At 44.6% G+C, this 15,125-nt stretch overlaps 1 protein-coding gene across 1 annotated transcript in view; it reads left to right on the top strand.

Moving 5' to 3' along the window:
• LOC143274624 (GATOR1 complex protein DEPDC5-like) overlaps positions 1-15,125 on the top strand; it is a 200,464-nt gene that overhangs the window by 77,323 nt on the left and 108,016 nt on the right. The window contains exon 16 of the mRNA XM_076578494.1: positions 5,280-5,385. Within this exon, the coding sequence (XP_076434609.1) occupies positions 5,280-5,385 (106 nt within the window). The remainder of the gene's footprint in view (positions 1-5,279; positions 5,386-15,125) is intronic.

The raw sequence follows: 15,125 nt of genomic DNA, 5'->3' as shown, positions 1-15,125 counted from the left end.
ATGTGACAGGACAGAATCATGCTGTTTGGATGTGACATGACAGAATCATGCTGTATGGATGTGACAGATGCAACAGGACAGAATCATGCCGTATGGATGTGACAGGACAGAATCATGCTGTATGGATGTGACAGGACAGAATCATGCCGTATGGATGTGACAGGTGTAACAGGACAGAATCATGCTGTATGGATGTGACAGGACAGAATCATGCTGTTTGGATGTGACATGACAGAATCATGCCATATGGATGTGACAGGTGTAATAGGACAGAATCATGCCGTATGGATGTGACAGGACAGAATCATGCTGTATGGATGTGACAGGACAGAATCATGCCATATGGATGTGACAGGTGTAACAGGACAGAATCATGCCGTATGGATGTGACAGGTGTAACAGGACAGAATCATGCCATATGGATGTGACAGGTGTAACAGGACAGAATCATGCCGTATGGATGTGACAGGTGTAACAGGACAGAATCATGCCGTATGGATGTGACAGGACAGAATCATGCCATATGGAAGATCCTCTCTTGAACTGTTAGTTTTTTTGTTTGTTTTGTTTTGTTGTTGTTGTTCTTGTTGGTTTTTGTTGCTGTGTTTTTCTGGGAATTGGACTGCTCATTCTGGACTGGGGAATTTCTGGTTCACTCAGGGCAGAAGCAGACATGGACTGATTGACTGGATCAGCATCATATGTCGATAGGATCACCACCAGATATGACTGGATACCTCCTTTCTGTGCCAGTTGAAGATAAGGGTTGGGTGATTTTCTTGAAGAAAGAAGAGTTGCGTGTAATTTCTCTATCACCCGCTCCTGAAGTCAACATGGAACTCTTTCTTGCTGTGACTTGAAGGGGTGTTGGAGAATAGTAAGGAGTTAGTTTATTCTTTCTTTCTTGATGGGCAAGAACAGTGTCACCAACTTGGATTTCAGATTCATTTGTGTGACGTTGGTTGTCAGCGTAGAGTTTCATCTTCAATTTCTTGACTGCATCTTGATGATGGATTTCTTCATGCAGTTGTTTTGAACTGTTGGGTTGGTTGTCAATTTCTGGAAACTTGATCTTCATTTTTCTGCTGATAGAGCTTCTGCAGGGCTAACACCTGTACTACTGTGTGGTGTAGCATGGTAATTGCGAAGGAATTTGAACAGTTTTTGTTGCCATGTTCTTCTTTCCACCTGAGCAGCTTGAACAGTTAACTTAAGCATGGACATACATCTTTCCACACCACCATTTGCTTGTGGTCATAGAGGTGTAACCTTGTGATGTTGAAAACCTAAGTATCTGGAGAACTGTGTGAACTCATGGTTGTTAAATGGGGCTCCATTGTCGGTTTTGACAATGTCAGGTATGTCATGTTGCGCAAAGGTGGCATCAAGCTTTGGAATGATGGTGTTTGCTCTTGTACTGTGGACAATTTCTGCTTCAGGGAATCTTGAGCAGTGGTCTTTCACAATCATGTGGTGTTCACCTGATGGGAATGGTCCTGTAAAGTCAAGACTGACTTCAGACCAGCGTTGGTGAGGTAGTAGTGTCACCTTCAGTGGTTCACAGGGGTGAGTTGGTGTTGTGGACAAGCATGCAAGACAAGATTTCACTTTTGTCTCTACAATTCTGTCTGCGTGTGGGAACCATATTTTCTCGTGGATAAGATTCTTCATCTTCACTGTTCCCTGATGGCCCTTGTGTGTGATATCCACTGTGCGCTGCTGAAGAGCTTTGGGGATTACAGTGTGATTTCCACGAAGAAGAATATCATGGTCTTCACTGATGGACAGCTCATTTTGCACTGTTTTGAGGATGTGAAAAGAAGACAGATCAACATTGCAGTTTTTGGGTGGATGCCTGTTATTGTTCTTGATAGCTGTTTTCACTGCTTGAAGTGTTGGGTCATCTTTTGTCACCTTGTTATTTCTTCCAAAGTCATGGCTTTCGGAACTGTGTGATTCACAATGAACTTGATGTATTCTTCTGCAATTTTTGATTCATGTTTTGTCTGACTGTCATTGGTTCTCACTGGGTGCCTACTGAGAAAGTCAGCAGGATTTTTTGCTCCAGGCTTGTACTGCAGAACAAAATTGTATGTTTGCAGTCGAAGATTCCATCTATCGATGTGTGCTGAAGTCTTTTAGGTTAGATTGTTGTATAAACCTTCTAGTGATTTGTGGTCTGAAATTACTTTGAATGGATGTCCAAATAAGTAGAGGTGAAAATGTTCACATGCCCAAACCACTGCAAGGGATTCTCGTTCAGTCTCAGAGTAGTGTGATTCCACATCTGTGAGAGCACAACTTGCGTACGCAACAATGTGAGACATGCCATCTTTGTCTCGCTGTGTCAGAATTGCACCTAGTCCATAGGGGCTAGCATCAACGAAAACTTCTGTTTTCAAGTCAGGGTTGTAGTATTTCATGGTGGTATTACTTGTCAGATGTGACTTGAGTTCTTTGAAGGCGTTTTCTTCTTCTGATGTCCACTTCCATTCAGCATCTTTTTGTGTCAGATGTGGAAGTGGTCTGGTGACATCAGCATAGTTTGGGATGAATCTTGACACATAGTTTGTCAGGCCAAGCAGACTTTGGACTGCTTTGGTGTTGGTTGGAGTTGCTGCTTGATGGATAGCATCAACTTTCATAGGGTCAGGTGATACACCATCTCTTCCAAAAACTGTAGCTGTAGAACTCAATGTGATCTTTGTTGAACTCACATTTGGTTCTGTTGAGTGTGAGATTCTTTTCACTGAAATGAGCAAACACTTTTTTGAGGGCTATATCATGCTCTTCTTGAGTTTTCCCATGAATGAAGATGTCATCACTGGTGTTGAAAGCAATAGGAATATCAGCAAGCAGTTCAGCTATATGATTCTGGAAAATTTCTGCTGCGGACCTGACTCAAGTTGAGACGTTTGTATCGTCTGAGACCTACATGAGTTGTGAAGGTTGTGATATTTCCAGAGTCTTCGTCTAATTCTAGCTGATGATATCCAGAATTCAAGTCTAACTTGCTGAAAAATTTAGACTGAGTCAACTGCTTCAGTGGTTGGCATGATGTGACGAGTTCGTTTGATTGCTTGATGTGGTAGTTAGATGCATATCAGTGCAAATACATATTTCTTCAGGTTTCTTTGGTTTTGGTGCAACAGCAATTGGTGAGGCCCAAGGTGTAGGTCCATCAACTTTTTCAGTGACATCTAGTTTTCAAGTTTTCAGCCTCCACTTTCTTTTGCATGTGATACAGAATTCTTCTGTGGGGTTGTGCAGTTGGTTGAACTTTTTCATCAATGTGAAGTTTGACTTTTACGTCTTTAGTTTTCCCATGGCTTGAAACAAGTGGGGATTTTCTTTGCCTAGGATGTCGGCAGTTGTGCATGGTGAGGTGGCAAAAGCAGAATTTATCAGTCGCAGATTTTGAGCAGATAAGCAGATTTCTTGAATGTACAACATGAAATGAAGCATGTGTCTCAACATTGTGCATCTTGTGGTGTATGTGTTCCATATGTGTAGATCTTGGTTTGTGTTGAGTGCAGCGTGTTTTGTGCTTGTTGTTGCAATACCTTGCAAATTTTGTTCATCAATTATGTTGACTGGAGCTCCGGTATCAATAAGAAATGGAACAGACTTACCAGACAGGTCAGTGCTGACTCTGGGTACTGACCTGAAATTTTCTGCAACACCAAATAGGTACTCGTCATCTGAGGAGTATGAAGCATTTCTGTTCTTGTCAACACTAAAAACATCTGAAGAGCATGAAGTGTCACTGTTCTGTTGAACATTGTTTACTTTTGAAGTGAATGTAGGCTTGGGCTCATGATGCTCTGAAGATCCTTCTGAATGGCACACTTTTTCAAAATGTCCGGTCTTGGCACAAACATGGCAGGTTTAGTCTCTTGCTGGACACTGCTCACGTGGATGTCGTTGACCACCACACCATCCACAAGGTCGTTGTTGCTTAGGTCTCTTCTGGTACTTACTTCTTGAAGTGCAGCTTCTGGGGTTGAGCATTTTTCTGTAATTATCTTCTCTGTGATAAACAGTGTTTACAAGCTTTGTTTCTCCTTCCATGGTTTTTGCTTGGATGTCCGATAACTCTAATGCACGAGCAGTCTCAAGGAGTTGTCAAAGGCTTATGTTTGCATCATGGAGAGCACATCTCCTGAGGCATGATGAACTGCATCCTTGCATGATTTGGGTTTTTATTTCACAATCAACATTGTCAAATTCACAGTTGACAGCTAACAGGGGTAGACAAGTGTTGTAACTGTCAATTGTTTCGTTTTCTGTCTGTCTGCACTGTTGGAATTTGAAGGTTTCAAAAGTCGATGTTCTTTTCTGGATTAAAATATTCATTTAATGATTGTAACACTGTTTCGTATGCATCTGCAACTCCTTGTTGACCTTCAGAAAAAGTTTCATAAATAATGAAAACTTCATCTCCTCCAAAATGTAGTTGTAGTGCTTTTTTTCTCATGTTGTTAGTGATGTTCATTGCAGCTAACAAATTGGAAAATCGTTTTACCCATTTTTGCCATCGAGTGCTGACGGTCGACTCATCTGAGTGAATGGAAAATTTTTCAAAGGCAGGCAGTGATCCGCTGGCCATACTCATGAATCCAGAGTCACTGTTGTATCTCCGTTTATGTTTTCTTTATTTATTCTCGTCGCCAATGTAGAGTCACCGTTATTACAATAACAGACTCAAAGAGTCTATTTGTATAAACAGACATTACGATAAAACTGATAATTGGTAACGTGGGCAATTTAAGAACCCATATATTGTTGACATTACTGAACGGACGGCATTAAAACATTGCAGCTCTGTGTCAAGTCTGTTATTTTTATTGTAATAACGGAGACTGTACACACAGCACAGTACAGAACAAAACTGTATGTTATGGTCTTCTTCAGAATATGGTACAATAGAGTGCAGTCCACACCTGCATTGCACAGTACCGTACTCCACACACCAAATTTGACACACATCCTTCGCACATACACCATATATCACATTACTCACTCAGCACAGGGTGACAGTAAATTCTCAACTGGATGTTGTTTGGAAACTAGAATTGAGGCTTCTTCCCCAAAACTGAGAGAGAAAGAGAAAATGCTGAGATTTCTGTAGCTGTGTTTTTGCAGACACTAATATTCACTTCTCCAGTAGGTGAACTGAACGCGGGACACCTTAAAAAGCTTTGCAGTTGACTTTATTGTCCTCACATCCACAACACAAGTGTTTTCGCATGGACACGGACGGTAATGCTCTGTTTTAGTGGCCCCACAGTGGAAGACGGAGAGTGATGATGACAATTTCCCTTTTGTCAACTATGACGAGTTTGATGCCCAGGTGTTCAAACTACCTTCCCGAACATCTTACAGGTGTGTGTTAATCTACTTGAAGTATAAGGTATTATTATTATTATTGTTAATATTGTTATTGTTATTCTTTCTTCTACTCTTTTGCTGATGATACTTAGTTACAAAAGTCTGCAGAACCAAACAGACAGTCTGATTCAGTCAATACAAGATTGCATTCTTGATGTTAAATCCTGGATGATATTCAACAAACTACAGTTAGACGATGACAAAACTGAAGCAATGATTATTTCCTCTTTAAGAATGTCCACATCTGTTTCTTTCCCTGCCTCTATTGTGGTTGCTGATACCACAGTTCAGTTTTGTGAATCAGCATGGAACCTTGGAGTCATTATTGACTTAAACCTCAGTATGCACGTTCAGGTAGTCAATCTGATACACACAGTCAATTGTGAATTTCATCAGATTAACTCTGTCTGTCAGTATCTTTCTGTTGAAACTACAGGAGCTCTTATTTCTGCTTTTGTGCAGTCATGATTCGACTACTGTAATTCTCTTTTCACAGGCTGTCCTCATAATCTTTTTCAGCAAATTCTGAAACTTCAAAACAATGCTGCCTGTCTGACTTTCAGAGTCCCATGTACAGATGAAATTTCTCCCCACCTTCATACTCTACACTAGCTCCCCATTGAAGTGGGAATTAAATACAAAGTTGCGTATCTCTGCTAATCTGCTTTCCACTCCGCAGGACCTGTTTTTCTGACCCTATCAGTACACTTCTCAAGAACTCTTCGCTCATCCTCTGACTGTTGCCTTCTGAAACTGCCTCTTGTCAATGCAAGAACCTTTGGTGAACATTCTTTCCTCTTTGCTGCTCCTCATATCTGGATCTTTATCTGAACTCCCCAATGTCTTTTCCTGTTTCTTTTTTGACAAAGTCCAAAATATTCGTACCAGCTTGGACCAAACGCCTTTCCAACCTGCTTATCCTGATCCCCTTTCAGTTCAACGGCACTCCTCTCCATTCCTTCAATCCCCTGACTGAAACAGAAGTCCATGAAATCCTGAAAGAAATGACAATAAAATCCTGTGAACTGGATCCTATACCAGCCTCTGTCTTTTCCCAGTGTTTCTCACAGATTCTCCCCACAATCAGCAGTATTGTCAACTCATCTCTTCTTACAGGAACATTTCCATCCACTTTCAAAACTGGAGGCGTCTGGCCTCTTCTGAAGAAACTCAACTTGACGCAGACATTTTGAAAAACTATCAGTCAGTTTCTTACTCCCTTTCTTGTCCAGTCTTCTTGAAAAAAACGTCCTGAAGCAGCTCAACAGCCACCTTTGTTTCAGTAATCTCCTCCACCCTTTCAGTCTGCCTATCGTGCTGACCACAGTACCGAAACCACTGTCTCCACGTCCAGAATAATCTACTGCTAACATCCAGTTCAGGGAAAATTTTCTTTCTCCTCTGGACTTGTCAGTCACCTTTGACATGACAGACCATTTAGTCCTTCTTTCCTGTCTTATTGTAAATTTGGTATCAAGTGAGCTGCTCTCAGCTGGTTCAAATCTTATTTCACTGACCAATTCCAGTTTGTCATAGTTGATAATTGTCAGTCTGAACCTGTTAAAACTGAACACAGACTCCCACATGGATCTGCTTTAGGCCCTGTGCTCTTCACACCGTACACTGCTCCTCTCGCTGAAATTATCGACTGACACAATGTCTGTCATCATTCTTGTGCTGATGACACTCAACTTCAGAAAAGTGATACCCCTGAAAATTTGTCCTCGCTCTTGCAAGAAACAACCAACTACTTCCTGGACATTCAAAACTGGATGACTCTGAATTTTAAAGTTACAATTGAAGGCAGACAAAACAAAGGTAATGAGCATAGGAACTAAACAAAAACTCTCTTCCATCACAATTGACACAATCAAATTTAGCAGTACATCCATTTATCTTTACAGTTCAGTCAGGAACCTTGACGTTGTCCTTGACAACACATTATCCATGGCAAAATTTACCAGTCAGACCTGTCAATTCTGCTATTGCCTGTTGCGATGCATCAGTCCATTTGGAAATATCTGTCCACTGACACAACATCCAGACTATCCAGACTTGTCGTTTCTCATTCTCTCTCGCCTTGACTCTTTATTGTCTGGTTTGCTTGCTTCATCCATTCAATCCCTTCAGTGCATCCAAAACTCTGCTGCCCAACTTGTCCTCAGAAAGAAAAGATCTGAGCACATCACTCTTGTAACATCTCCATTGCCTCTCTGTCTCACACAGAATAAAGTACAAGATCAGTACTCTGTGTTATAAATGTAATCACAGATCTGCCCCTTCCTGTCTCTGTGGCTGCCTTCACCTCTACACCCCATCTTGCTCTCTGCGATCGGCTTCAGATCCAATCTGTTCATGCATACCCAGATTCAAACACTCCTCTCTTGGACGCCATTCTTTCTCTGTCTCTGGACCTTGCATTTGGAATGAACTCCCTCTTTCACTTCGTCGGGTCTTCACACTCAGCTCTTTCTAGTCTGGCCATAAAACTTACTCTTCCCAAGATAGCTTCCCTCCCCTGCCTCTTCCTTGTCTTCAGTTTCTCCAGTTATGCGTGCGTGTGAATGACTGGTATGAAAGTGATTTGATTTGTCTCTGTACATGATTCAGCGCTATATAAATACTTATTATTATTATCATTATTATAACAACCATCTTTATCATATTGGTGCATCTGATTCTGTCTCAGCCTTTCGCTATTGATTAAAAACTCATCTTTTTAAAACCTATCTGTAAGCACTCTCAGCTTTCTTCTTCTCCAACACCACCTTTGTCAGGTCTGTTTGGATACATGTTGATTGAAAGAGGGAGGGTGGAAGGGCTGGAGAGGGAGGGGTTTTGAGAAAGAGTGGTTATGAATGATTCATATAATCTGTAACTTTTTATTTCATGTAACGTGCCCTGAGCTCTCAGATAGAAAGGGCGTTATATAAATGTACATGATTATTATTATTACTATACGATCACTTCTACTACTACTACTTTTATCGTCATCATCATCATTATTATTCTGATGTATATTATCCTTTTTTGTTGTTGTTTTCTTTGTCTATGTTAATATTATGATTTGTTGTTGTTGCGTTAGCTATCATTGCCTTTATTTCTGAAAAATAGCATAGCTAGAGCTGTCAGGAATGAGAGCTGGAATTGCTGTGTTTTTGGTTTTATTTTTAGTGAGGAATGTGTGTGTGTGTGTGTGTGTGTGTGTGTATGAAGGATGATTCATGTCATTGAGTGTACATGTTTTCTTGATTGAATAACCTCTGAAAAGAATGATGAGTGTGGATGATGGGCTGCAACAGTGCAAGCAATTTTATGTGAAATCATTTAAGAGAGCTTTTATTTGTTTCATTGTATCCAATTATTTCTTTTGCTGTAATATTATGGGTGTTGTTATTGTTGGTGTTTTGATGGTGTTAACTTTTTAGTATTGTAATTATTGATATTTCATTATTGTCTTTCTCTCTTTGAGTATTTGATGATTAGGGGTGAGGGCGCTAGATCTGTGGAAGACGACTCTCATCTTCTACATTGTCAGTTTGAGCTACTTCCTTCTGGAAAAAGTCTAGAAAATGCAAAATGTCTTCTGTACACTTTTTGGAAGTTATTTTACTTTAATTACAAGTTACATGCAATGCTGTTTGTATGGTGCAGCCATTACCAGTAGGGGTTTTGGTCTCTTCCTTTCTTCTGCCTCCAACTGCACCTTGTGGGGAGAGAATGGAGAGGGGAGGGAGAATAAGGGGGGGGGGGGGGGGGTGCGCACGCGCGTGTGTGTGTGTAGGATGCATGTTAGCATGTGTGTGTGTAGGATGCATGTTATTGATACTGTGTACTTTTATGACAGAATGATATATGATAAAGAAGCTTCTAACAGATTGTCCATTGCAAACACCTATTGTATTAGTATTAGAATTTAACAGTTCATTTTTTCTACTTGCTATAAATGATTCATGCATAGACTGTATCCTTTGTTTCACTTTTAAATCTTATTCATTTAATTTGATAATTTATTCTATTATTCATTTATTTATGATAGTTTATGAACTTGTGTCACTGCTGGCTGGTTCATTAAGGTGTCTTGTTATTCATTTCAGTGTCTGTTGTATACTTTGTGGTTTTGAGGGAGGGCTATACTATTACTGATATTTACTAACATAGCTTTTACCTGGGACTAATATTGATGTTTTGCACAATTTTTGTTAGAGAATTTAGCAGTGGATATATGAATGAATTATTTTATGCATATGCAGAAGGGCTTGTTCAGGTTGATGGCAATGCTTTTATGTTATTGTCTTAGGTAGTTTTCTCATAATCAGTGTACTTGAATTATTATTTACCCCCACACCCGCACTCTGTCTCTCATCCCCAACACCTGTCTCTCTCTCTCTCTCTCTCTCTCACTCGCCCCTCCTCTCCCTCTTTCATTCAGTAATATTTAGATTGTAGTATACCACTATCCGAAGAAATGTTATTCACCTGTTTGCTTTTTTACTGTGTCTGTGATAAGAAACTCTCTGGGAGAGCTAGACAGTGTGTGGTTCGTCTGTCGGGATCGACGAGGACCATCTAGTCATCCTGGGGGTGGGTGGGTTGGGCTCTGTGGGTGCACAGATGACTGGTCAGGCCAATCTGCGCCCGGAAGGTTCTGATGCAGTGTGGACAGGGGATGGTGGCGGCTGTCAGGGACTTGCTGGCACTGCTTTTCCTGGCATGTCTGTGTTGCTCTGCTGCAGTGATTCTGTTGGCCTCACAGGATTTGGCGCCTTTGTGGACAGCTGAACGCCACTTTGGTCTGTCCATTGCATTCAGCTCCCAAGCGTCGTGGCTGATGCTGAAGGCCTTCAGAGAAGCTTTCAGAGTGTCTTTGAAGCGCTTCTTTTGGCCTCCATGGGAGCGCTTGCCATGTTGGAGTTCGCCGTACAATAGTTTCTTGGGGAGCCGGTGGTCTGGCATGCGAACTACACGGCCTGCCCAGCACAGCTGGGCCTGCATCAAGATGGTGTAGATGCTGGGCAAGTTTGCACGAGTGAGCACCTCTGTGTCAGGGATCTTCTCTTGCCACTTTATGCCGAGAAGTTTTCTGAGGCTGGTGGTGTGGAAGTGGTTCAGCTTTTTGGCGTGGCGTTTGTAGACCGTCCCCTCCCGAAACCTGGAGGGGGTCAGGCTGGTGTTCTCTTGACCCTCTCCCGGGAGGGTCACTACCTTGTCATGGTCGGGAGGCTTAGTGGCCAGTGATCGAGCGAGCTATGTCGGCGGGGGCATCAGTGCTTCTTGGGGTTTTGCTGCTCTGGTCCCAGGTCTTAATTGACAGCCTACATATAGCCATCGTAGCTGTTAGGGCTGAATAAGTGGTGGTTTTTGTACTGATGCCCCTGATAGGGCTTCCCATGCCGAACAGGTCGTGAGTGAGGCCCAAACTAAACGTGACCCACTGTCCCTTTCGCTATTTTCTATTCTTCTTTTTACCACCTCTTTTCTGTCCTCAGCTCCCCATCAAGCCTTCTTTTCCACATTCTTTTTTCTCTGCGGCCTTCTTCAGGCCCGCCGTGTTTGCCGTGCGGCGCGACCTGTGATGGAGGGGAATGAGATCCTGGGGATTGAGAGAGCACGCTGCTCTCAACACATCCCTTTGGCTCGGACCTCTCCTAAGACAGGCGGCACACATTGGCCCGTGTGTGTCAATCGGCTACCCCTTCGTGGGGCTGGGTCAAGACTGGCAGTTTAGAGGCTAACGAAGATAACTCCCGTAGTGCTCGGTTCTCTGTCCCCGGGAGCTGGGCATGATCGGGGGGGAACACGTTGGAGCTAGGCTGTTGGTCGTATATCCCTCCCGAAACCTGGAAGGGGTCAAGCTGGTGTTCCCTTGACCCTGGCCCCTAAATTGGACCCCATGGTGGGTGGGTAAGGGAGGGATGAATATACAATTATTAAACATGAATCCTAAACAAATACACCCCCCTAAACTCGGAAAAAGGAGGAGACCGGGAACAGACGACTCAGACTCAGATTCAGAGGTCGTTGAGACCTCTGGATTTTGGCCGTCGTGGCTTGTGATGGAGGGCGCTGATGACGACAAGCCCTTGTGGGCTCTCAGCCCCTTCGCTATCCAGAAGGGCTTCCAGTGTCTGGCGGGATCGCTGAAATCCATCAAGAGGCTGAGGAGCGGAGCTTTTTTAGTGGAGACAGAGTCTAAAAGGCAGACACAGCTTCTGCTCAAGGCAACCACTTTTGTGGATAGGGCGGTGAGGGTTTCCCCTCACAAAGGTCTCAACTGCTCAAAGGGGGTTATCAGATGCCCGGAGTTGAAAGGAGTGTCTGAAGCTGAAATCGAGAGCGAGCTGTCCTCTCAGGGAGTGACCGACGTGTACAGGGTGACGGTGAAGAAGGGGTCGGACAGAGTCCCGACCAACACTTTCTTCCTCACCTTCTGCTGCCCGAATGTCCCCAAGGACATTCGAGTCGGATACCTGATGGTGAGTGTAAGCCTGTACGTGCCGTCCCCTCTAAGATGTTTCAAATGCCAGAAATTTGGACACGTGAGAGACCGATACAAGGAGGAAGAGGCGTGTGGCACCTGTTCGAAGGCGGCGCACCAGGGCGATTGCGTCAGTCCAGCCCGTTGTGCAAACTGCGGAGGAGGCCACCCGTCCTCATCGAAAGACTGCCCCGCCTGGAGAAAGGAAAAGGAAATCCAGAAGGTGAAGACAGAAAAGAAGATATCCTTCTTTGAGGCAAGGAAACAGGTGGAGGCCGCGTCGCCTAAGGTGTCTTACGCCTCTGTCGTTAGACCTAAGATGGTGGACGTCGCGGTCCAGACGACGTCCACAGGGACGCAGACGGACGACGTACCTACCTCGTTAGAACCGCTGGCCTTGGGTGGAGGCGCCGTGTCCACCCCTTCCCATCCTGTGCGGCAGTCCTCAGGGGCTGCTGGGCGGGAGCGGAAAGCCTCGGGCGGAGGCACGTTGTCCGCCTCCCGCCCCACCCCACCCCCCGGGCCCCTTTGCCCCGCCTCTCGTCTGCCTGGCCCTCGGGCTGGCAGAAGTGGCCAGAAACCCCCCGTACCTCCAAAACTCAAGGAGGGGAGGGTTGCGGCCCCGGCGGGATCGGGAAGGGCCGGGGTGTTGGATATTCCGACTTGGTCGGAATCAGAAAAATTCAATTCTAAAAATAAGTACTCCATCCTGGCCGACCTTGAGCCACTGCAAGCAGAGGAGCAGGGGGTAGCGATGGAATAGGCTGCTGCTTTATTTTTTTTAACCTTTTTAATGGCAGTGATCCACTGGAACATCTGGGGTTTTTTCGCCAATATACAGGAAATTCAGCTGCTTTGTCGTGCTTTGAAACCTTCAGTGCTGGCGCTGCAGGAGACTCTGCAAAGAGATGGCAAGGTTTTATCTCTCTCTGGTTTTAACTCCGTTTTCAAACCCGCTCAACCGAAGCAAGAGGGATTGACAGGAGGTGTCGCTCTTTTTTTACGCAAGTCCCTTTTATACAGTACAGTTCCTTTAAGCACCCCTTTACAGGCGGTGGCAGTCAGAGTCACACTTGAGAAAACCATCACTGTCTGCTCTCTGTACCTTCCTCCTGCCGTCCGTGTTCTGAGGCAGGACCTCATGAACCTGGTCGACCAGCTCCCACGACCGTTTTTACTGTTGGGCGACTTCAATGGACACTCCCCGCTCTGGGGAAGTGAGATGACATCAGCCCGAGGTCTTCTCTTGGAAAACCTTCTTTCCGACATGGACTTGTGCTGTCTTAACGTCAAGTCTCCCACTTACCTTCATCTGTCCTCTGGAAAGCTCTCGTGTTTAGATCTGTCGGTCTCCGATCCATCGTTGGTCCTGGACTACGAGTGGAAAGTGCACGACGATCTGCACGGGAGTGACCACTTTCCTGTCGTCGTCCGCCCCACAGATGGAGAAGGTGACTCTCTGCCTGACCGCCTGAACTATGACAAAGCAGACTGGAGTTTTTTTACCACGAAGATAAGAGCGGAGCTGCAGGAAGAAACAGTATTGAAAAGCAAGGATCCTGCTGACACTCTGACTCGGATCGTTTTAGATTGCACCAAAGCAGCAGTCCCATCGTCTACCGCCAAGCCTCAGGTGCCAAGAACGCCCTGGTTCAACGCGGAATGTCGAGAGGCCCGTAAGTCTCGGAAGAGAGCGCAGCGACGCGTCTTTCGGAGACCGGAGACCGATAGCGTTTGAACCCATCAACAGCTGAGGGCGAAAGCCAGGTATGTTTTTAAAAAGAGCCAGAGGAAGTCATGGAGAGATTTTTGCTCTTCCTTAACCTTCAACACACCCAAGAAGAAAGTGTGGAGGGTTTTAAAAAGAATTAAGGGCAAAAACGTATGCCCAGCCTTTCATCATCTTAAACTTTCAGACACTCTGGTCACAGAGAAGAAAGCAGTTGCCAATTTGCTTGCCTCCACAATTGAACAGAACTCGAGATCTGCTAACAAATCTGCTCAGTTTCTTAAAACCAAAAATCTGTCAGAAAAAACACCCTGTAACTTCTCTTCCGCCAACACAGAGAATTACAACCTTCCTTTCACAATGAATGAACTTAAATCTGCCCTTCAGACCTGTACGGATTCCTCTCCAGGAATGGACGAGGTCCATTATAAACTCTTAAAGCATCTTCCCGAAACCTGTCTGGACACCCTGCTCAAAGTTTATAACCACATCTGGATCACAGGCTTTTTTCCACCCTCCTGGCGGAAAGCCCTCATAATCCCGCTGCCGAAACTGGGAAAAGACCCCTCGAACCCCTCCAACTACCGCCCAATAGCACTGACCAGCTGCATCTGCAAACTGATGGAGAAGATGGTCAACGGGAGACTGATGTGGAAACTAGAGACCGTCGGCCTTCTGGCGAAAGAACAGTGCGTTTTCCGCAAGCATCGCTCTACCGTTGACCATCTGGTTCATCTGGAAACCACTGTAAGAAATGCCTTTGTAAGCAAACAGCATGTGGTGGCCATATTTTTTGACTTGGAGAAAGCTTACAATACCACCTGGAAATTTGGAATTCTCTCGGACTTGCACAAGCTCGGCTTCCGAGGACACCTGCCTCAGTTCATCCACAATTTTTTACAAGACAGACAATTCCAGGTGAGAGTCGGCACCACCCTGTCCGACATTCACGAGCAGGAGCTGGGTGTCCCGCAAGGGAGCATTCTGTCGCCGGCTCTCTTCAGCATCAAAATTAATGACATCGTTCAATCCGTTCAGAAGGGATCGGACAGCTTGCTGTTCGTGGACGATTTTGCCTTATATGCAACTGGCAGCACGTATGCCAGCATCCAGCGACGGCTTCAGCTCTGCGTCAACAAAATCCAGTGTTGGGCAGAGGAGAATGGCTTCACATTTTCGTCCTCCAAAACTGAATGCATTCATTTTCATAATTTTCGCCAGTTCTATCCGGAACTGACCGCACTGGTTCTGGCGGTAAAAATGGTTCTCTCTTCGAAACAAAAGAGATTCATGATTTTTCCGACTCCTTGTCAGCCCTGGAGGCGATCGCCTGCAGGAATATCACTCATCCCAAACTGCTGGAATTTTATGAAGCTTTTACTCTCGCAATGAAGAAAGGATACGAGGTTGTGTTGGCCTGGGTTCCCGGACATGTTGGCATTCGTGGTAACGAAAGGGCGGACCTGCTGGCCAGGAACGCTGTAAAGAAAGAATTATCCAGATCCTTTGTACCATACACAGACATGA

This window comes from Babylonia areolata, chromosome 29, assembly GCF_041734735.1.
Source record: "Babylonia areolata isolate BAREFJ2019XMU chromosome 29, ASM4173473v1, whole genome shotgun sequence".
NCBI classification, from domain to species: Eukaryota; Metazoa; Mollusca; class Gastropoda; order Neogastropoda; family Buccinidae; genus Babylonia; species Babylonia areolata.
Note: the sequence above shows the minus strand (reverse complement) of the source record. Positions and strands in the feature narration are given on the sequence as shown.